General features: G+C 38.7%; 2 protein-coding genes across 6 annotated transcripts in view; one reads left to right on the top strand and one right to left on the bottom strand.

The window, feature by feature from the left end:
- foxn1 (forkhead box N1) overlaps positions 1–17,189 on the bottom strand; it is a 24,728-nt gene extending 7,539 nt beyond the window's left edge. For 2 of the 4 annotated variants that reach the window (XM_039622870.1, XM_031740897.2), the window contains exon 1: positions 4,171–5,190. Coding sequence is in view for 1 of the 4 variants with exons in the window: in XM_039622869.1 (XP_039478803.1) it covers positions 11,342–11,424; positions 12,475–12,540; positions 13,880–14,146 (416 nt within the window). In the remaining 3 variants the exon portion in view is untranslated. Of the gene's footprint in view, positions 1–4,170; positions 5,191–11,341; positions 11,425–12,474; positions 12,541–13,879; positions 14,161–17,066 lie in introns of those variants that run through there. The other 2 variants (XM_039622869.1, XM_039622871.1) reach the window with 2 other exon arrangements.
- Positions 16,731–22,674, top strand: slc46a1 (solute carrier family 46 member 1). 2 transcript variants are annotated; one of them, XR_004199510.2, is made up of 7 exons: positions 16,731–17,244; positions 19,054–19,445; positions 19,541–20,019; positions 20,929–21,012; positions 21,232–21,388; positions 21,487–21,608; positions 21,935–22,674. XR_004199510.2 is itself a non-coding variant. In XM_031740898.2 (6 exons), exons 1-6 carry the CDS (start codon positions 16,933–16,935, stop codon positions 21,539–21,541), a joined length of 1,479 nt encoding a protein of 492 aa, XP_031596758.1. In that variant the 5' UTR covers positions 16,731–16,932; the 3' UTR covers positions 21,542–22,674. The 2 variants fall into 2 exon arrangements, 1 of the variants encoding a protein (XP_031596758.1); XM_031740898.2 differs by having other exon boundaries at positions 21,487–22,674.

The following is a 22,674-nucleotide window of genomic DNA, read 5'->3' as shown; positions in this document are numbered from 1 at the left end:
GCTGGTGGACGTATGTGGGTCAGGAGGGTTATCTGAAAGTGTTATGTGATCCCATCAGAGGTGTGAGACACGTGGCCCTGGTTCCAGTAAAGGTAACCTCAGCCTCCACATAAACCAAGCTCATTAAAACTGCCAACAAACCGTGGCGCTGGGTCACGTAAAGTAAAGTAATGCTGAGGCGGACAAAGTGCCTCTCTTAGAAAGTTTGTGTGTGGAAAAGAGAGAAGTAGCAATCGTAGCTCTTTCTGTTCACATCAAAGGAGGCTAAAGTGTCGAGGTGAAAGCTGAGAAATTGCCGTTTTCATCACTGTGGCAACAAATCCTCTCATCTGCTTGACAGACACTGTCACCAGCCAGAACGGATGCACTTTTAGTAAGAGAAGAAGGAGCTTTAGCAGTGGCCATAATGTGTGTGTATGTGTGCTTATCTGTATTTCCATAAATAGATACCTAATAGTTATGTTTAGTTTTTAAAAACTGCATCTATCTTAAAAAGAGAGGTTGTTCTTCTATTTCTTTACTAATTTTGCACAAAAAAAGTTTTGTAATGTTACAAAGATCAGTGTTCATCATTTCCATTTTATTTAAACATGAAAGTATACATGTATTAGGGCGGTTGAAAGGCTCCTACACTCCTTTTTTTTGTTTAATTTATTTTCCAAAACTGTTTAATTTAATTTTATATATATTTTAATGACAGGACACTACTAGGACTTTGATGTGAAATTTACCAAAAATGAAAAAACACATGTTCAGTCTTAAAAATCTTTCTCATATATGAAAAGGATTTTTTATTTTGTCCATGTTTTTTATGGTACTTTTGGATAACTATTAATGCACGAGAGACAGAAATTTAAGTGACTAATCTTGTGTAAGTAATAAATCTGTAAATAGGTCGGCTGTGGGGATTCATCAGCAAGTCAGGATAAAATTGTGTGCCAATGGTTTCAAGGAGCTTCATGACTCTCATGTCTGTGATTTTATTCTAATCCTTTCTATTTCTTATGCTTTCTAAAATGTTCCCACTCACATTCCCTTTTAACCATCAGCAATCTAGTGAGTTTTTTTATTTTATTTTAATAAATAATTCTTTAAACTTAACAGACCATGTGATACTTGTAATACTCTACATGACAAGGAACAAATAATGTATTGCATGTATGCATTTCCATTTTTGACACTTTCCTGGATTTTACACAGTTAGCCTGCACTCTTTTAACTAGCATTTAACTGTAAACCAGGCTTTTAACTACTGAGATACTTTGTGTCATTTATTGTTAGATTATGACCACTTGGCTTCTTATGTTTAATACATAGAGGCAGAATAGTCCAAATTAAACACAAGATCAGAGTTTTGTGCTAAGAGTGAATGCTACAACCCTTTGATCTTCAGTTCAGGGTTATTTGTTATGTAAATTATTCAAGCTAAATAATCTTGTTTTAAATTATTGGAAATTATTATGTTTTTTTTATGGGTGTAGATTTGACCACAAAGTGTCACAATTTCTATGGTTGCATCTACACATAAGTTTTAATCATGATATAGAAAATATTGCGTAATATACATTCTGACCTCTGCAAGCAGCAGTAGATGTAGGATGGTTGATGTTATGCATGAAAAAATTCAATTTATGCACTTTTTAATGTGAATATTAAAATGGGTTTTGTTGTGCTATAATTTTGTTATATTTGATAAACTCAGTCAGGTGATTCGGTTTGTATGTGCTTCAGTGGAACTGGACAAAGATGAACCTTCAAAATTTTATGAGCATTTAACATCTATTCTTTATCATTATATAACTCTTGCAATTGCAATTATTTTTAATGTACTGTAAAACAGTAAGTATGAAAGTGACCATTTTATGCAATGCTAATGAAAACATTTTGGCTTAAAGAACCTTCAACAGTCACATGTCTAAGTGCAATACTCTTTTTCTGACAAAGTTGTATTTTTACAAAGTTGTATAAAGCATTTGCATTCTATTTTTATCCTATTGTATGTTTTATTCTATTTATTCTACTGTATATAGTATTTTATTTTATTCTATTCTGTACAGTTGTGTACAGTATTTTATTCTTATTGTATTCTAATTTAGCTATATAACTTTTGCACTGTCCACTTCCTGCTGTGACAAAACAAATTTCCCACGTGTGGGACTAATAAAGCTTATCTTATTTCTCTTGGTGCAAATCGACACCACAAAGCTCCTGTTAAACATTTAAATAAAATTTTTGTATCTTCTCAGCCGAGTATGACATCTTAAGGCACAGAAGCGATTAACCAGTAAAACTGCTTATCTTATCTTATCTTATCTTATCTTATCTTATCTTATGTCAGATTCTGCCCTGTCCTATGGTGACAAATTGAGCTCCTAATATGCAAATTTTTCTCTAATGACTGTGTCACAGAAACAGCACCGATGGCTGTCAATGGAATGAACGAATAAATAAATCATATGTGAAAGCTGATAACCTGTGGTCAAGACGCTGTAGCTGATTCGAATGTCTGAATGTGTGCCTGCGGCACATTTCCAGCTTAATCTCACGGATACCTGTATTTATTTTTTGTTTTGACCTTTTCTCAGAAGATGATGGACTTATTTTAAAACACTTACACCAGTCAGCTATCCCATTCAAAACATGGGCAGTTGTATTAACAATAAAACCCTATGATGGGAAACCTTAGGTTTTGGGATCCATATGGATGCTTCTTTGACACATAACCAATGATGTAGACAACAAGGACTAGCCATGCAGGTACCACCCCTCAACCCACAGGATCCAAAGGGTCCGCTGCCAGTTTCACAGGATCATACAGGACACGCCCAGGAAATGATGTGGAAGATGCGGTATGTAGGTCAGTAGTATTTATTTTTATGTGTTAGTAGAAGGCAGATACATTTTGATTTGTGTCAAGTTGAATAATTTATTCCCTCTAAACTCAGTCTCACTGATTCAGCGTTTCAAGAGCTCTCACCCCACCCTTCACATATTTCTCTGCCCTCCTACAGTTTCATTATGAAATCCTAATATGCAAATCTCATGATCTGATTCAGTTCCAATAAAAGCAAACAGCAAACTAACAAATCACAGCTAAATGACAAGTAAGCTGGAGATGAGATACCAATTGTCTGGCTGGCTGAGTTGCTTTGCAGTTATGTCTTCACAGACCGGATGATTTCAAAGTTTGTGGTCTGGTGAGCAGGAAGTGGGTGGTACGTTTATGGTTGTAGTATTGAATCAGTAGTAACAGGCCTAGGTTCATGTGGGATTTGATATTTTTTTAAAGTTAGCTGCTGCATAATGTGTTATTTGTATTTGCATTTCATGGGGGTGTGCAAATTAAGGTAATGTTCCAGGACAACCACATACAGCTGGACTATTTACTGTTTGCATTTTAGTCAACTGCTTTAAACCCTTAATTTGAGGATAGGACATATGATCCCTCATTAGATCACATGTCATTAGTTGTTTTGATGGAAACAGATCTTGTGGCTGTCACTAACTGTAAGATATCAAGTAAAATTTGTTCATTTTCTCATAAATGTTTTTCTTGCTGCAGGCTGAAAAACTCTCAGCTTTACATCATGTATAGGGTTTTTTAACTATTTGCTATGATGCATTTTATTTGGAACAAATGCCTCCTTAAGCCAACATTTTCTGCTAAACATAAGGAAGCTTGACGGATACGTCATCAGTCAATTGTCAGAATCAGCAAAGCTAAATTATCGCTGTTTCTCCCCACAAGCTAAGTCTCACGCATTCAATTATGAAGGTGGGTAATTCACTTCGAAGGCTGTTGTTATTGGAAGAAAAGAGCAGGCAGATCTGTTAATGGCCTGGATGATACCGATGACAGTTGTGTTGGCATGAGAACGTTGCCACTCAAAGTTCAGAGGTTAACAAGGATTCCTCTCCTGCACCCATGCCAGCAGCAACACTGCAGTGCTGTAACTTTGCCATTAACAGAAGGATAATAAACTAACCCACTCACGGTAAACATAAAAATAACAATGTCAGAAAATATGAAACAAAGCTTACAAACGTTTACCACAACTATTCATTTCACTTTTATTTATATAGCTCCAAATCACAACAACACTCGCCTCAAGGCGCTTTATATTGTAAGGTAAAGACTACAATGATATAACAACTAGTAAATTAACTCACCTAGTTTTTGGATTCAGTGGCTGCTCTTTCTTGTCTTTCTGGAGTTGAAGTCCCAGTCAGGTTCTCTCACTCAGCCCTCTAACCTCTGTTGACAGTTTAAGTCTATTTCCCCTGTGGACCTGTGCACCTCCCACTTCCTTCTACCTGATAGTGAGGTACTTCGATTAGATTGACTGTCTAAATGTGTATGGAAATGGTTGATGGGTTGGTTTCAGATTTTGGCAGCCCGGAATATCATCCTCGTGTTTTGAGTGTGTGTGTTTGTGTGTGTGTGTGTGCGTGGCACTCGTCCAAGCTAGCCCAGCAATAAGAAAGAAAAACCTGCTGGAACAGGTTTCAAAAGATCTACTTGGTGCAGTCGCTGGCAGCTGGCAGCCCTCTCTTCCTCCTTCCATCAGTCTTTTCTCTGCCTCGCAGAATGGTTGGCTGTCTGTACGGGACATAAAATACAGCACTGCTCACAGCACAGAGTGGGCATCTTGCCCTGCTTTCTGAGCTTGCCTATGGCAAAGGCTGCCTTCACTATGATCTGTTTTCATTTAACTGTTGAGTGTTCAAACAAACATGTGCACGGGTGAACGCAGGCAACACCGTTTGTGCATTTGAAGCCTGCAAGAATACAAATGCACCATATGCAGCAATCAAAGCACCACTGGCTACTCTAGTGAACAGAAGCAGTCAGTCTGGAAATGTTAGTTTCTTATGTAACCAGAAACAGTAAATGTCATACCTCGTGGACATACCCACCAGTTGTTTCTTACGGTATGCAGGATCTGAAGTCGAACTAATCTTAGGACCACCGGGCGGCTCCCACGTACACTTTAAGATCCTCCATATTTTAAGAACTAGTGTTTAAAAATCTTTAAGAAATCAGCTGTTAAGCTTGAAAAGAAATTGAGGTAGATATATACCGAAGAATGTGAGAGAGGGAGTAAAGGTATGTCAATACAGGTAGATTCCTATCCTATCCTCCCAATGAACCAGGAACAACAGCAGCCTTAGCTCGTAGCTATAGCTTGAACAAACCCTGTCCTCAGTGAGAGGGTGAGGCCGAGTGACAGAGAAAGACTGAGGATTAATTACAGACTGAATAAACTCTTGTGTTACAATTCAAGGCCTCTGCAGAGTGAAGATAGTGCCCAAGGCTTTTTCTGCCAAAGATGAAGTTCTTGAGGAGGGAGTAATGTGGGAACAGATTCCGGGGGGCTCTTCAGTCAAAGTCTCATTGTCTTCTGGAAAATAATTGCTCCGGTGCTCGAGTGTTCTCAGTTGCAATATCATATTTTCTAGAGCTGGAGCAACAAAACAATGGCTCTGACAGTGAGTCAGAAACAGTTTGTACACTTTTGAACTTGACCTATATCTTTGTAATTACATCACACATAAGCCAGATCCAAAATGATGACAAGTAACTCAATTTAAAGTGAATATTTGAATATCTTTGAGGGCTTTTGCATGCAAGTGCAAGTGATTTTCTCTGTTATATGCAAATAAGTAACCTGCCAAATGGAATGCATGCTCATTTTCACACCCTGTTTAGTTGTTTGACTCGGTGATCAGCCTGTAACCTACATTCTAAGCCAATGTAAGTTATATAAAAAGGATGACATTTTCATGTCTGTTGCTTCTGTGATCGTCGCCTCCGTGTCACCACGGACTCGCTAATAGCAGACATGGCCAAATGGAATGTACTTTAAATAGATAAATATTTGTACTGGCACGCTGTTGACGTGGTATGTACTTGCTCAGTTCTAGCAAATACATTGCTCAGTACTGGTCACTTCCTGATCTTGAAGCGATGGATCGCTAGTCCTCTACAAACGTCATCACTAGAATTTTTTAAAAACCTTTTTTAGAACTAAAACTAAACTAAAGTCATTCCCCTGATCTCGAGCTTCTGGAGCTTTAAAAAACTACCCCAAGATCATCAGCATAAAAATGGAAATTTGCTAAACATGTTAGCATTATTAATATGCTAACATTAGCGTTTAGCTCAAAGCAAAGTGGTACCCTAGCAGGTTAGCATACCACTCATATGCAGTACCTGCTTCATGACATGTTTTACTATGTGAAACTGCTGGGGGGGGGGTTGTGATTCTTTTGGTTGATATTTAAATTGTGACCTGGTGTTGTTTACCTGTTCATTAAAGATATTAGTTATATGTGCAGCAGTACTGAGTGCTCAGTTATCTATCTATCCATTCATTATCTTGATTGTTTAACTAGTTTAGGGTCGTCTGGGAGGCTGGAGCGTATCCCAGCTCTCATTGGGCAAAAATTGACCCTGGATAACTAGCAGTTCTATCATAGGGTTAGTTATCGATTAAAAGTGTAAAAGACATGCATGTATATGTCTGCCTGTCCTTTCAATAAAATTTCAGTGCCTTTTTAAAAATGGTTGGAGTAATAAGACGTAAGATGTACCAACCAGGAATTATGTTCTTCTTTATAAAATTACTATCTCAGGACCTTGCCTGACTTCTTGAAAGGGTAGCTATTGTGATAGTTTGGATAAAATAACAAATAAGGTAGCCATGCTAAGAAATGAGGCAGTATTTTTTTTTTTTTTTTTTTGTACAAATCCAGCTCTGAAAAAGTTGGGACACTGTAAGAAGTGTAAATAAAACAGTGCAATGATTGGCCGTTCTTATAAACCCATATTTTGTTCACATAGAACATACAAAGCATATCAAATGTTAACGCTGGGAAAATGTATCATTTTAAGAAAAATGTTCATTTATTTTGAATTTCATGGCAACAATACATCTCAAAAACGTTTGGCCAGGAGGGTGTTTCATTGCATTGCATTCTGTTTTTATTTACACTTTATGCAGCATTTGGCGTCCCATCTTTTTTTGTTTTTTCTTTGCATACATATGAAAAAATGTAACCATTTTTAAGAGGGATGGATGTCCTGTGGCCATCAGATCACATAACATGTCAAACAAATATCACCTAAAGACAAACGTTCACTTTTAAACCAGTTGGTTAAATTAAACATTGATTTGTTTTGTTTTTCATGGCCTCAAACCAACAAATTAGGCATTTGACTCTTTATTCACAAACGATAAAGAGAGATAAGGAATGTTGGGGAAAAGTGGCTGAAATGTGAAAACCATAACGTATCTACATGTGCTGAGATTAATCCTTAAAGCTACAAGAACAATGTATGCAGCTAAACTGCATAATTTTTAGACTTCCCAGCCCCTTTATTAAAGTAAGCATGAAATGTGTGTGATCATTAACAAATCAGGACTATTATAGGGTGGAACTTTAATGACATGGCTGCACGTGCTCTTCCCGAAGTGGACTTTATGACACGAGACCGTCGACTATATTTTTTTCCTCAGATCCGCAGCTTAGCCATCCCTGGCTAATTTAAGCATTTGAAGCTACACAGCTGTCAATACACAGCCTGTTTAGTTTTTTTTACCTTTATACCAACTCTGATAATTCTCCCTTGTCTAAATAGCTATATTTCCAAACCAGAAGATTGGGGTGTGCGATAAAGTGAGAATAGAGCTTAAATTCCACATTAGAAATAATGATTTATGAATACCCTTTAAAAACTCAGGAAAACATTCAGAGTGCCTGAGGCAGCGAGCTTTATCACCAAGTACTTCACATTTATGGCTCAGTGTGTGCTTAAATGAATTCAGTAATTACAGTTGGTATCCCAGGGATATTTAATAATAAAATGTGCAGCTGTTTCTCCAAGTGACTGTTCTTGGTATCCCATTTTAAAAAAATTACCATTTCATGACCAGTTATTAAAAATCAGAATGAGATATGAGAGGTGCATTAAAGCAGTAAAGCTTTCCACTTGCATTTCAGATCATTATGCATCATACTGATTCACTTCTCACTTATTATTACATGATCAGTAGCTTGAGTCTTGGGATAACCCAGCTGTACTGCACCATTACAGGGCACAAAACACAAACTGGGATGTGAGTGGTGTAATAACCCCTCACATCCTATATAATGGCATAAATGTTGTGTCTTACCTCTGATAGCTGACATCAGTTGGACCTTCTTGAACTTCCATAACTGTGAGAATCAAATCCCCGAGAGCGAGTGATAGATTTTCCTTTGTATGATGCCGTCGTCCAGCCTTTACCAGGAGCATGGTCCGTAGATTAAATAAAAATGTTCTGGGCTTCATAACTGCTTACTCCTTTGACCCTTTGAGTTTTCTGCTTCTACCATTTTAAAGTCCTTTTTGTCCCACGCCTTCACATACAGCAGAAATACGGCCCCCTGCCAAGAGGTTCAATGAAATGTTTTCAATCAGCGTCATATAATAGATTTTCCCGACCTTCAATCATTTCGAATTTCTCCCACATGACCCCTTGAAAGGATTTGCCTCCTGTTCCCATGGCTCTCCTTAAATCAGCTGAGGGGTCAGTGGTCATAATCCTATGGATGGCAATGAGATTTGAGCCCATCATTAGATTTAAAAGTAACAACAACTCTTGGATCTGCAGTGTCGCTATAGATGTGCTTTCTTTAAGTAAGTTTAATATTGTACCTTTGATCAAATAATAACAAGTTTGAGTATTTACAGTACGTTCACATTTCTGTGTACTACCAGGTGTATAATCTAACCATACTGACAGAATCACAGTTTGACATGTTCACAAGTTGAACAGAGAAACAGCAATCCCCATGAAGCCATTTTTATCCTGTCAGTAGACCCAATGTGAACCATTATATAAGATGTATAAAATGCAAACGCAATAAAATATCCATCCACCTATTCATTCTGTTCTGCTTATCCAATTAAGGGTCAATAAAGTATCATTAAATCAAAATAAACTAAAACAATGCTGTTTGGGAATCAAGTGAAAATACGTTTCTTGTTGCGATTATGGATGATAACAATCTAAAATACAGCAAACATAACGTTTCAAAAAGCATTTCAATATTGAGTAAATTAATATATTTTATGGGCCACATTTTGCTCCATGTTCTCTATTTTTCACTGATTTCACCATGCTTAAATTGGAGCTAACCCTAAAATCATTATCTATATTGTAAAAAAAGGGATCGTTCATAATAACAAACAAAGTAACAAAGATCATACAAATCCACTATTTCTAAAATCAAAAACATTAAAATTAACAATCTACTTCTATATCAAAACCATGTTTACCAGGTTAGGCAAATAACAAACTGAATGCACAGTTTTATACCTGCACAATGGACTTTTCTGACAAGTCAGAAACGAATAAAGCGTAACATTCAACCACTAAAACTATTTTTTCTGCTCAGAAATAAAGTAAAGAACTGTTTGTTATTTACTTTGTAGGTCTGTAACCTACTTTTTGTAAAACAGAAAATCTGAAAATTGATGGATAAAAACAATGATTCAATTTTAGTATTAAAGCAAGAAAATCAGTGCTGTGACTCAATAAGAGGCCTCAGTGGATATCAGGCCACACGAAAGAGCTTTGATTATAAATACAAAGACAGCTGCAGGCCCGTGGTGCAGTCCTGCAAAAGTAGGAGATGTTTTCCAAATAATGAGTACTGCTAATATTAGCCCAGCTTGGAAATACACCCCCCACTCCCCGCGTTAGTGGCTATGATGGCTGTTATGACTCCAGCAAAGTGCAGGATGACTGCTGCCGTGGCCTGAAGAAAACAAATTATGTCTAGTGCTTGACCCGAGACAATGCAATGTTTTGTTAACACCATCAGCCTTCTAATAAGATCGATGACAATTTATCAAACCACTGAGGCACGTTCACATTGCATTTGCTGCTTAGCCTTCCTGAGATCAGTTTCCATGGTAATATTCAGGATATTATGGCCATGCAATTAGATAATAAAGATCAGATATATGAGGATTAATATAAGCTGCTTATCGAAAAATTGGATATGACCCTTTATCCAAAACCCTGTGTGCATATCAACATGCTCACTTATAGAGCTTTATAGATAAATCTATACAAACATTGAAATGCTTTCACAGCAAAATGATGTGCATGGCTAGGCTGTAAAGCTTTTTGTTTTGCAATATGTTTTGTTTGTTTTTTTAAGTTACAAATGAATAAAAAAAAAAAGCTAAACTTATTGAAGTTTTAATACATTTAAAGGTTATTAAGATATAAGACATATGTATCTCTGCCTCTGAGAGTGATAATCACTATGTTGTGGGCTTGTTTGAAAGGCTTTCATGATATTTTTCTTATTATTGCTCTTGTTAGTGTCATGTTGTGTCTCACCATGAAGGCCAGTATTAGTACAAAGAACATGGTGGTGAGAACACTGCTGGAACGTTCAGTGAATGTGGCCACCAGCACACAGCAATGTAAAAATGGGAAAAGGATTAATCTCCTGCAGTAGTTTGGGAATTTCTCCAGTCCACAGTGAAATTTCAGACTTCTTGATCCCAACATCCGAATAATGCAAATCATCTTCAGTGGAGCATAAAGGATGCTCCGTGGAACCACGACAAGAACAAGGAGACAAAGAAATAAAATAAAATCGAGCCCCTCGATAGCTGTTTATTTTCTCTCCGAAAGCTTTCCTCTGAGTTGTCTCCAGATAATAAATGTACTTCGTAAAGATGAAACACAAGAAAGCTGCCAAATCAGTTTTTAATGTGTTGTTGTAACTTTGTTTGTACTTCAACAGGTTTTTCCACTTTCCCAAAGTGTCTAATGGACTTTGGCACCTGAAAGTCTGCATCACACCTTTTAAACCAAGTGTGTGTTAATCATTATGTCACCCTTCTGTGTGCAAAACACACTGATGTTTCAGCTTTTTGAGGAGCACCAAGGCCTTGTTGCTCATAAGCAGGAGCAAGACATGCTTAACTTAAGTTACCAAGGAAGAAAAATTAATCCTTGACACTGAAGTAGTTTGTCTGATGAACAGCACAGCAGGAACTGCTGCACAGGCTTGACCTTGAGGCTATCAGGCTACATCTCTGCAAGGAGTTGGGATAAAGTTAATTAGAAAGCACTGAATCAGCGAGATGAGTTGTCACAGGCGGTAAAAGTAACTGACTGTATCTTTGGCTGTTACAGAAAACAGCATAAAAACATAAAAAAGCTGCGTCTTTATCTTTATGAGAGAGGTTACAGAGGTTAAACTGTGACGCAACAGTGAAAAGCACACTTTCCTTTGTGCTGCATGTATAATGTATGAAAAGTCTTCTTACTTTAGCATCTCTCCTCTTATCCTCCTAAAACAAGCTGACTTATGCTTTTTTGGTTTCTTCGTCATGACCGTGTCAGTGTGGCTCTGCAAATGAAAGCACAAATGTAAAGATGGTTCCATTTCAAGTGAACAGGAAGACTCATATAAAATAGACCCGATAAACCTTCAGTGTCAGATTTCATACCTTTAAAATCTGATCCTGAAAATGCACTAGTCATCTTTTTATTGTAAAAGTGTTAATAACTTTATACCTGTTATAAACGACAATACTGAACTCATTAGGTGACATCTGGACTTCCCACAGCATCACGGGTAAAGTGGTCTTATTCTGGCCACAGAACATCATATGCCTAATTTCCTATATTAAATTCAAAAATAATGATTCTATATTTTAGCAGATGGGTCTAAAATTAAGCTCTTAAAAGCGTGTTAATAAACCAAAAGATTAGAGACGCATTTGATTACCAGGTTGAGTGAATCATTCATTTAAACATCTGACCATGAAGGTACAATAACAGCCTGCACTGATACAGGATGTCATTATTTGGTGATCGGTGCACATCCAAAGCTGTGTAATAAACAACTACTGTGCCAAGAGTTTGTCTTTGTTAAGGAGCACGGTGGTTTCAGCCAAGTATGAACTCAGACAAACCAGAAATGTGACTATAACAAGCGCACAGCCCTCTGTGAAGCTCATGCTCCATGCTTTTATATTCATCTTTCATCGCTCGGTTGATTGCTCGGTATGTCTTTTTGCCTTCATAATCCTTTCTATTCTTTCAGAGTTGTAATACTTACAATCCACAGAACTCTCCCAAAAACAAGAACTGCAGGCACAACCAAGAAATTGTGAGCAGTAAAAGGATTTCGGGGGAAACAATTATCAGTCTCTGACAAATACATATATAAATGCACACATACATTACAACAGTTTAAATATATAGCAGCTAAAAATGTGCCCGCTATATGGTACAGCTATATTACATGATGCCCATCAATGGGATAAATATAACATGCAGCAGGGTACTAACAGGCAAAGGTATGCACTGTATCCTAGTACAGCACCACTGACACAACACAGCTTTGTCTCCTGTGAAGGCAAATAAGGACATTGTTTAATGCATGCTTTATTACCTGATTATGATCCCACATGTCATTTTGGTCAGAGATTACATGATGCCAAGGGTCAGTGATGGAGGCCTGAACATGTTATAAAAAAGAAGACAACACAGAACAAAAATATACCTCCAGATAAATTTTTTGATTACATCTCAATCTGATATATATTAGGTTTTGCAACGTTGGATACAGATGTAGATACAAATTTGTTTGTGTGATTTTCAGCTATTCCTTGTAGGATATTCATTTAAAAACATAAAAACAGAGAGAAATGCACTTTAGTTCAAAACACAGTCAGTCTGTCTCTACACATGTATTATTCCCAGTAAGCTACATGTAACTATGTATTGGGAAAATCCATAGTGACATGTATAACGCTATACACTCTAAGAAGTAAAAGAGGACCGTAAGCTCCTCTGAATAAATGTAGGACCAACCTGCAGGGGTCTTCATCAGGCTGTCCAACCCCTCCCTGACTCATGCCACGTTCCCACCTGTCTGAAGGCCTCCAACATCATTTCCATCCCCCAAAAGACTGGTATAGACAGCCTCAATAACTACAGACCACCAGAGAGCTACTGCAGTTTCTAAGGTAGAAATTAAATTTGGATCTTAACATGTGGTCATTACAACAGTCACATTATCTTGCACATTAGGTCAACTGATTTGGTAGTGGGAAGAATAATGCCCAGTCGGTCGTTATTAAAGTGAGCATAGCACATTGTAAGCAGGTATTCATGTAACAGCATGAATGTTGGACACTGTCCCACCTAATCCCAAAATAGCCCAATAATAAATCCCTGAATGTGGTTGATTGAAAAAGTAGAAAGCTTGGTTATGACTCAATGCTGCAGCAGGATCATCTGTAAAAACAGGTTTAAAGCTCCGGTGGGTGTAACTTATCAAGAAGACCAACGTATGATTCCAGTGTAAAACCTTTCATGAAATTAAAATGTTGACACTCCAGAGCATTCTCCAGTGTGTGTGTGTGTGTGTGTGTGTGTGTGTGTGTACATAAAGTGCAAAGTCAAATCAGTTCTGCAGAAAAGAGCGATCGGTGTTATTGCTTGAGGCAAACACGAGTTGTGGGGAAAAAAAGCCCCTGATATCTGCAAAGATAAAGGTATTTTCAAAGTTTTTTGAAAAAGGATATCAGTGAGTAAACTTTTGCTTTAAAGATAATATCTTAGGTTGACGTTTCGGCTTTACTGGCATTGTGCTGATGGGTGGTGAGATTCCTATAAGGGCATTGCTCAGGAATAGCCTACAGAGAGTTTGTGCATATGTCAGAAAATCAGAAAGCATGACACAAACACAGACTCAAAAAAAACCTTTAAATTTCAGAAAAATGAGAAATATATTTTAGATAAACGATAAAAACACAATTACGTACACTCACTGTCGACTTCAGTGGACACACCTTGCAAGTACTGAGTTGGGCCTCTTTCATAGTCAGAGCTGCTTTAATTCTTTGTGGCATAAATTCAACTAGATGCTGGAAACATTCCTCGGATATTTTGGTCCATATTGACTTGACTGTACCACACAGTTGCTGCAGATTTGTCAGCTGCACATCCTTGATGTGAATCTTTTGTTCCCCTTCATCCCAAAGGTGTTCTATTGGATTGAGATCTGATGATTGTGGAGGCCACGTGAGTACAGAGAACATCCTCCTGGAAGCAGCCATCAGAACATGGTACACTGTGGTCATAAAGGGATGGACATGGTCAACAATGATACTCAGTTAGGCAGCTCACTGGACATTTTCTCTTTTTCAGACTGTTCTCTGTAAACCTTAGAGAAGGTTGTGTGGCAAAAGACCTGAAATACTCAAACCAGCCCACTGGCACCAACAACCGTGCCACGTTTAAACTCACTTAAATTATCTTTTTTCCTCATTCTGATCCTCAGAATCAACTTCAGCAGGTCATCTTAACTATGTCTACATGCATAAATGTATTGAGTTGCTGCTATATGACTGTTTGGTTAGATATTTGCGTAAACCAGTGGTTGGTAATAAAGTACCTGGTGCGTGTTTCTGTATTGAATACGCTATAAATAACAGCTCTTGCTGTCTTTCTTGTAGTGCCATGGCTACAGGCTGCCAACTTTCATAACCACACACTGAACCTTTTCAGCTTTTTAATTAACAAGTTCTTAAACAATTGAATTACAGAGAAAACGACAGCAAGGGTGGCACCTTTTTGTATTTTCCACACCCAATTGCACCCACACATTAGTGTGTGGGTGAAATGAAAGCCAGCAAACATTTTACAGGTGTTTTTATTGGCATGTGGTCGAAACTTTAAATAACCTACTGTCGCTGTATGTAATAAAAAAGAAATTACATTAAAATTAATCAGAAAAACATGTTCCAGCCCTCAAGCCTTTCCTTACTTTGACTTTTAAAGTATTGTCAGATAGCATGTGTTGATTGGAACCTGAGGGCTAATATAAAAACCCATATCATCGTTTGCATATTATTAAGTGCTATATACCTTTTACCATCAATTAAAACTAACAATGACAAAAATAATAGTGACAGTAATGTATTTTGGTTGATGTGTAATTATTTTAAGTATCTTAAATGTCCTCTGTGCAGCATAAAGAAAGTGAAATTTGCTTGTGAAGAAGAAAGACCTGCATGCTGCTGTTGATCACTACCTGAAGGAGTGGAGCTTAAAAAAGGAAAGCACCCATCTGAACGAAATAAAAGCTGCCGAGAATCACAGAGTACTCATGTGTGCTTTCATTTTCAGCATTGCTCTGTCACTATTTCTGCCAATTGACCTGAACCACCGCTTGTGATTCAGCAAACAGAAGTGAAATTAGATTTCATTTAGTCTCATAATAACTCAGAACCAGGTTTACGGGGCTGTGCATCAGCCTAATCATTCAATTATTTAAAACAACTTAGATCTTATATTTATTTTTATTCTTATACCTATTAATGCTGAGTTATTCAGAGGTGAGGAAATATTTTATTATCAGTGTTCTATTTTATCTATGAGGGTAGATTTTTAAGAGAAGTGCCAAACTTTTACAGCCAGTCTCTTTTAATGTTCCCTTCATGTCTGGCCTTGACTCCTCTGTTTTATTCTCTTTTTAGCGGATTATCTCATCAGGCCAGCAAATACAGATGTTCTCTGTGCCTTTTATACTGACTTTGAGCAGAATAAAAAGAAGAAAAAACATGTGTGCCCACATGACTCGAATCATGTTAAAATCAGGCAGGATTTTTCATGATTAAATCTGATAAACTGATAGTGCAGTATTTTTGCAAGGCTGTAAATAAGTGCTCTAAAGTTGGCTTCTCATTTGAGTCTTAATTTTTAGACCTCTTTTAAAAACTACAACAAACTACAGCAAGTAAACATCAATACTTTTTCTGAGTCTGAGATGGTACTTCCTGCAATGATGTTAACAAGCAAGCACACTAAGGTTAACCAACTAGGTGTAACTTATCTATACTGCATGAATCAAGCCACATTTAGTGTGATTTACCAGCCAGATCAGCCCCAGGGCTTTGGATGAATGAATTACTCATAATTATATTAATAACACTTATCAAATTACCAAAATCAGCATGTTCTTACCCTATTATTGTATTCATGCACTGTCTTGCCCTGTTGCTCCCTAAAGATTCCTGATATTTGGATTCTCTGTATCTGTCCTGCGATTGTTCTGGACTTCTTTATATTACTACCAGCATTAAAGCTTTTTGTGTCTCCCAAGTCCTGCATCCAGGTCCATGGTCTGCCTTCCACACAGTTCATGGAATAAAAATGCTTCCAAAATAGGTTTTTTCTTTATTTTATAAATACCCCCTTCATAATGTCTGTTTACTGTAGGCTATTTATCAATTCAGGCAAATATACTTACACATAATATAAATATAGTCTTTTGCAAAACACAGCTGCTAGCAAGGTGTAAGTATTGAAGTGGCCAGTGAGTGTATGTAAATATCTAGATATATAGTTATACATACACACAAATGATAATAAGAAGAAAAAGAAATGTTTCGTTAATATTTTCCTTATGTTTTGTTTACTTGTTTGTATCATTTCAACATTTTATTTTTTTTAAATAAACTCTTATATCATCATCATTGTCATGAAAAACATGGAAGAAAATCTGTAAGAGTACAATCTAAATATGAAAGCTGTGTTTGTTATGAGGGGGGGAGACAGAGTTGGTCAATTCATTTTGGCACTCGTGACCCTCCGTAGCTAATTTTTACTAAATGTAGTTCCCCTCTTCGACCAGCAGAGGCTGCAAAGCCCGCGCTTTTACGGTGCATGTTATTGTTTGTTGATTTTGGCTGAGCAAGCATAAAAGTTACCTTCACTCTCATTAGCGTAACCGTAGTTAGCCAGCCGCACATGTTAACGCTCCCGTTTTCACCGTACACTCCGTTAACAGGCAGCGTAAACTAGTCAACACACTTAATGTTTACAGTTGAGTGGATTCAACATGGACGAGCGGGACACTGCGGCGATCCTACACGGAGATGTCCTCAGTGACACATTAGCGGACGAACCACAGCTCGACGTAAACAAAGAAGAGTCTGGTGTACCGACCACCGACGTCTTACGACCGCCTGTTACCTGCTCGCTGCCGGTGTCCGTGGAGCCGGTGTTGTTCCTGTCTATGTTCTCCCTGACCCTGCAGGCACCTCTGGCGACCCAGTACCTGTGGGACCGCATAAGCGAAGACCTCGGCTACAACGGCTCCAAGAGGTCGGAGTGCGGCAACAGCTCAGCGCCCCCCGACCCGCTTCAGAAGGTAGTCCGGTCACCCTGAAATGTACTGCTGCTGCTGCCCACGTCTTTTGCGGGTTGGGAAAAAAAAGCAGTGTAATTACCCTTTAAATTAAAAATATGTATGCTGTTACAAATAAAGGCTTTACAAAGTGAGTTTATTACATAGTGAAGTATTTTTATAACAGAAAAAGCACAAAAACATCCTTCATTAATATTACGTTACATGTTATAACCTTAAAAGTGCAATGAATTTTAACCCTTTTCTTCAGGCTCTATAATGGTTGTAGATTAAAGGGGTTGTAGGCACTATAACACTGTTGATTGATTTTATTAATAAGCCATGTATTAAACAATATGCCCACCCCCGATAGGTTTAGACCAGTCCCAAGTAGCACCACAGCTTACAAGAACTAAAGAAGTAAGCTGACAAAGCCCACGGAGAAATGTGTGATTTAGTCCACAGAAGGACTGTGGTACCCTGTTTACCCTCATCTTTTTGCTACTTGGAATATTTATGCAGGCTTTAAAAAGAAAAAAAAAACATTTGTGCTTAATATCTTGTATATAAAAAAGCTGAAAAACATCTCACTTCATTTATTATATTTGTTTATCGGGGAGACATGACATTTCAATCCTGTGTATACGTGGGACATATTGCAGAATGGACAATAAATCTAACTTTGACTCTCACATATCTCATATCATGACTCACTAGTCCAATAATCTGTTGAACAGCCAGCAAACTTGCAGCATTATTTATTATTCATCACAAGCTAGACACAAAGTAATGCTAACATGCTAGATTTACAGTTAAATTAACTGGTTCAGTAGGAGAAGCCATGCCACGTTGCTGATTTCTTCAGGTTACACATGTCTGTGAAGGTTCTCAGTCATCCAGGTCATCGTAGTCAAAGGAGTTTGCAAAGAAAAAAGCGTCTGGACTTCTTTAAGTTTAAGGTGTGAAAGCGGGTGGGACCTGGGCGCATGTGATTAGAGGATCACCAGGGGGTCCTTTGTCCCTCCTTGGGGGGATACTCCCACTGAGTTTAAATCTGGGACTCTCGGCCATTTGACCTTAGAACTGAAGAAGCTTCTCGGATGAGAGGTGAAACGTCTTCAAGCAACTTAAAGAAGTCCAGACGCTTTTTTCTTTTTTTTTTTCTTTGCAAACTCCTTTGACTTCAGGTTACATAGTTACCCTTAACAAACAACAAAATGAAGGAGTTTATGAAAGAACTGCATGCAAAGCAATCCTAAAAATAAGCCATTCCTGTATCATATTTTGTAACCTGTTCTAACAAGTAATGCACACTCATATAGTTATAAGCATCACCAAAAGGCCCATTTTGGACCATGACAGCCCTTTAAAGATATGCAAGAACTCCTGTCAAGTGCTTATAATTTGGGGAAAACAAAAGCAATACACAAACAAATAGACACATAAAGACATGCAGATGTGTTTTAAAGGCTTTTTTTATAAGTAAATTGATCATCAGCACCTAAATGGCTGCACGTGTAGTCATTTAAAGAAAAATAGAGTTTTAAGCTTTAAACCTACAAGCAGTTCAACAATGAGGAACAGCAGTCACATGCTGAAAATGGGAAAAAGGAATACAATCTACATGCTCTGCTCAAAAAGGTGAAGCAAAACTAGTGTTTGGGCAGATTCGACGCAACGATGTATGCGTCTAATTACGCTGGTGTACAGACGGAGTTACACCTGGGATGCAGCTAAGAAACAAAAAGTAGAAACAGCATCTATTAAAAAAAAATCTTCTCCACCTCTTCACTGATCACTGAGATTGATTGTTGTTAAATGTGTCCTTTTCAGGAGGTGGAAACCTTGACAGCACACTGGAACCTGTACATCAGTCTGGGGGGCTTTTCTGTTGGGCTCTTGGTTGTGCCTCTCTTGGGCTCGTGGAGTGACCTCGCTGGTCGCAGACGAGTCCTCATCCTCCCTAACCTTGGCCTGGCCCTGCAGGCAATCGTGTACCTTGTGGTGATGTATCTCAAGCTGCCCGTGGTCTACTTTCTAGTGGGACGGCTGCTTAGCGGCCTGTCGGGTGATTTTAATGCCGTCCTGGCAGGCTGCTTTGCCTATGTGGCAGACATCAGTGACAGGCGCTCTCGCACCTTCAGGGTGGCAATCCTAGAGGCGTGTCTGGGCCTGTCAGGGATGCTAGCCAGCATCATTGGAGGACAGTGGCGGCGGGCTCAAGGGTAAGGAATGTGTGTTAAACGGTTCGTTCACACTGCTCTAATATATCTAAATCTACCATATAAGCTTTACCTCTCTATTTCTGTGCTTTTTTTAGTTACATCAACCCGTTCTGGCTCGTGCTGGCCACCAACTTGGTGTCAGCTCTGTATGCCTTCCTCTTTGTCCGTGAGACTGTGGTGCCAGACCCGAGTGCTAAGCTCCTCACTACTCGACACCATAAAGCTGTCTGGCACCTCTACTCATCAGGTGGCAGCAGCAGTGAGGCTGGAGGACGATTTCACAGATGCAAGCTGTGGCTTTACACGCTCTGCTTCTTTCTGGTGGTGACTGTTCACTTCGGCTCCAGAGAACTGTACGTGTTGTACGAGCTGAGCTCGCCTCTGTGCTGGGGGCCAGACCTCATTGGCTACGGATCAGCAGCTCAGCACCTGGGCTACCTGAGCAGTCTGGCGGGGCTAAAGATCATGCAGCGCTGCATGGAGGACTCCTGGGTGGCTCTTGTGGGTCTTGCCTCCAACATTGTTGGTCTGGTGGTCTTTTCTGTGGCTAACAGCACTCAGCTCATGTTTACAGGTGAGAGGTGTTGGAGCACATTCATAACCTCCGGATGGTTTATAAACCCATTTTAAAAAGTTAATCTCAAATGTACTATGTGAGGAAAAATGTGAGGTAGGATAAATTAAGTGAGGATGACTTACTATTGTAGTACTTTAGTCATGATTAGGTGTTTTCTCTCTTCTATTATGTGTAATGGAATGCGGCATCTGCCCAAGAAAAAGTCTTGTCCGTGTTAAGACTTACAATATATATTGGTGTCAATTTAATTTGGAGTTAAATGTCACTGCAGCATGGTGGCACAGTGGTTAGCACTGTTGCCTCACAGCAAGATGTTCGACTTGGCTACCTGGCCGGGGGCTTTCTGTGTGGAGTTTGCATGTCCTCCCCGTGTCTGTATGGGTTCTCTCCGGTACTCTGGCTTCCTCCCACAGTCCAAAGACATGCAGTTGGGTTAATTGGTGAATCTAAATTGCCCATAGGTGTGAATGGCTGTCTATCTCCTTATCTTGGGCTGGGAACCTGCCCGGGGTGCACCCTGCATGTCGCCCTATGGTAGTTGGGATAGGCTCCAGCCTCCCTTTTGACTTTTTCAAGGATAAGTGAATGGATGAATGTCTGCTTGTTACTTATTGTTATTTTTAAAGCAAATTTTAAACATTATGACATGTCAGTGAACAAAAGCCCACTGATAGTCTACAATAAACTGTCTCTGATTGTAATCTCTGGAAATAATTAACACAGTTAAGTGATGATTTCAGAGACTGTGTTGAATAACTATTTTTGGACTAATTTTCAAAGAATATAACTCAGAGTTAGAATCATAACAGTTTTATTCACCCACACTGGATTATTTCATGGATATTTAACAATTACACGCGTATGAACGTAAAAATCTGTTTTGGTTTTGGGTTTTTTTGTCCCCAGGTTATGGTCTGTGTTTGTTCTTCATGACATCGACACCTGTGCTGAGGTCCAAGCTGTCCAAGTTGGTGGACCCGTCAGAGCAAGGTCAGCCCCTGATCGTGTACAAGTGTTACACATTTAAAACCAAAGTTGTGAGGATTGTGTTTGAGAGAGAGAGAGCTCAGTGTGTCAGCTGTGCAGTGGTGGAATGAGCCAGTGAACTAATTAGATCAGCAGCACAGTTGAAGCACATGTTCCCTTGTCACGCGGGACAGGTTGTATGTGTAATTGTGTTATTGGGTGTGTGTGTGTGCTTTTTCTTAGGTGCCCTGTTTGCATCTGTTGCCTGTGTGGAGAGCTTGTGTTATCTGGCGGGCAGCAGCGTCTTCAACTCCCTCTACCCAGCAACCCTGCACTTCATGAAGGGATTCCCTTTCCTCTTTGCTGCCATCATCCTCTTCATCCCAGCTGGAATAATAGGGTGAGTCTGTTCATGCCTGTGTGAATGGCTTTAGTCTTATGGGCTGTAAACAACCAGAAAAATGTCATTACTGACCATCTCCATTTCTGTATTTCTAGGACTCTGCAGTGTTTGGAACAAAGGAGAGACCAGAGAGATGCCACAGTGTCCTGACCTGCAGAGAGGTGGAGGGCAGGATCACAAAAGAGAGTGCAGGTTCATCCTGGTGTTAGTCTGAAAGGTGAGCAGAGGCATCCGTCGTGTCTGCAGTTTTATTCGCTCACCCAGGGATGGGATTTTTCCATCTTGTTACACCAGAAAGAATAACTAAGCGATGAAGAAACTACATCCTGACTGACAGTTCTGCCAAACCCAAAAATGTGTCTTTATAATAAAAATTTAATGTAATTTTTTAATATCATAAGCTATTTTAGAGCACCAGAGATCATGACACTGCTGTGTCGTCACAGATTCTATGTAACTCGTCAACAAAAACAAAGAAGTTATTTTGTAAATTGCTGCTATCTGATTTTGTCCAAGTGCTCACTAACGCAAATATCTGATCAGCTGATCACATGGCGGTACCTCATGCATAAGTGGAACCTTGAAGCGGATGTGCTACAGCAGCAGAAGACCACACACACCGGGTGCCACTCCTGTTAGCTAAAACCAATGAATGTGTGTAATTGTTGTATATCTGCAAGTGTCACTGATTTAAACCATATGTAGAATCAATCAGTAATGATGTTTTGCATTGTATGAAGGTTAATCATTTTTATCTAAATGACTGCTTCTGCATTACACGCTGATCTGTGAAGTAATGCAGAAGCCGTGCACACAGTGTTACGTCCTAGTTGCACAATGAAGGAACAGGAGCTGCCAAATCAGCTTTAAATGCACAAAGGGAAGTTACTTGTCTGAGTGAAGTTTCCACTGACCTACCATTAACTGATCAGTCAGATTCGTTTGATCATGTGACCAAAGCTTAGAAAACATACAGTGTGCTACAACTGTCTGAGAAACCTGTCTGTTCTTCTATAATTTCCAATATTTAGCAATCTGAATAAATTTTAGAGTACATTTTTTTAATTGATGAAATAAGTAATGTTTGTGTTTTAACTTTTAACATTTTGTACGTTTTTCTATCATTATGCTTTTAAAAAGGCGATTAAATTATGGTTTCACACTTCCACTTCTGTTAACAGAGTGATCTGTTATAATATAAAGTGTGATAATTTAATGATTTCGAACCCAAAAACCTTGTTAATCGAGTTACACGATTTTATTTAATAAACTTGATTAACACA

This window comes from Oreochromis aureus, linkage group 14 (assembly GCF_013358895.1).
Source record: "Oreochromis aureus strain Israel breed Guangdong linkage group 14, ZZ_aureus, whole genome shotgun sequence".
Lineage (NCBI taxonomy): Eukaryota > Metazoa > Chordata > Actinopteri > Cichliformes > Cichlidae > Oreochromis > Oreochromis aureus.
This window is presented reverse-complemented; position numbering and strand designations above follow the sequence as displayed.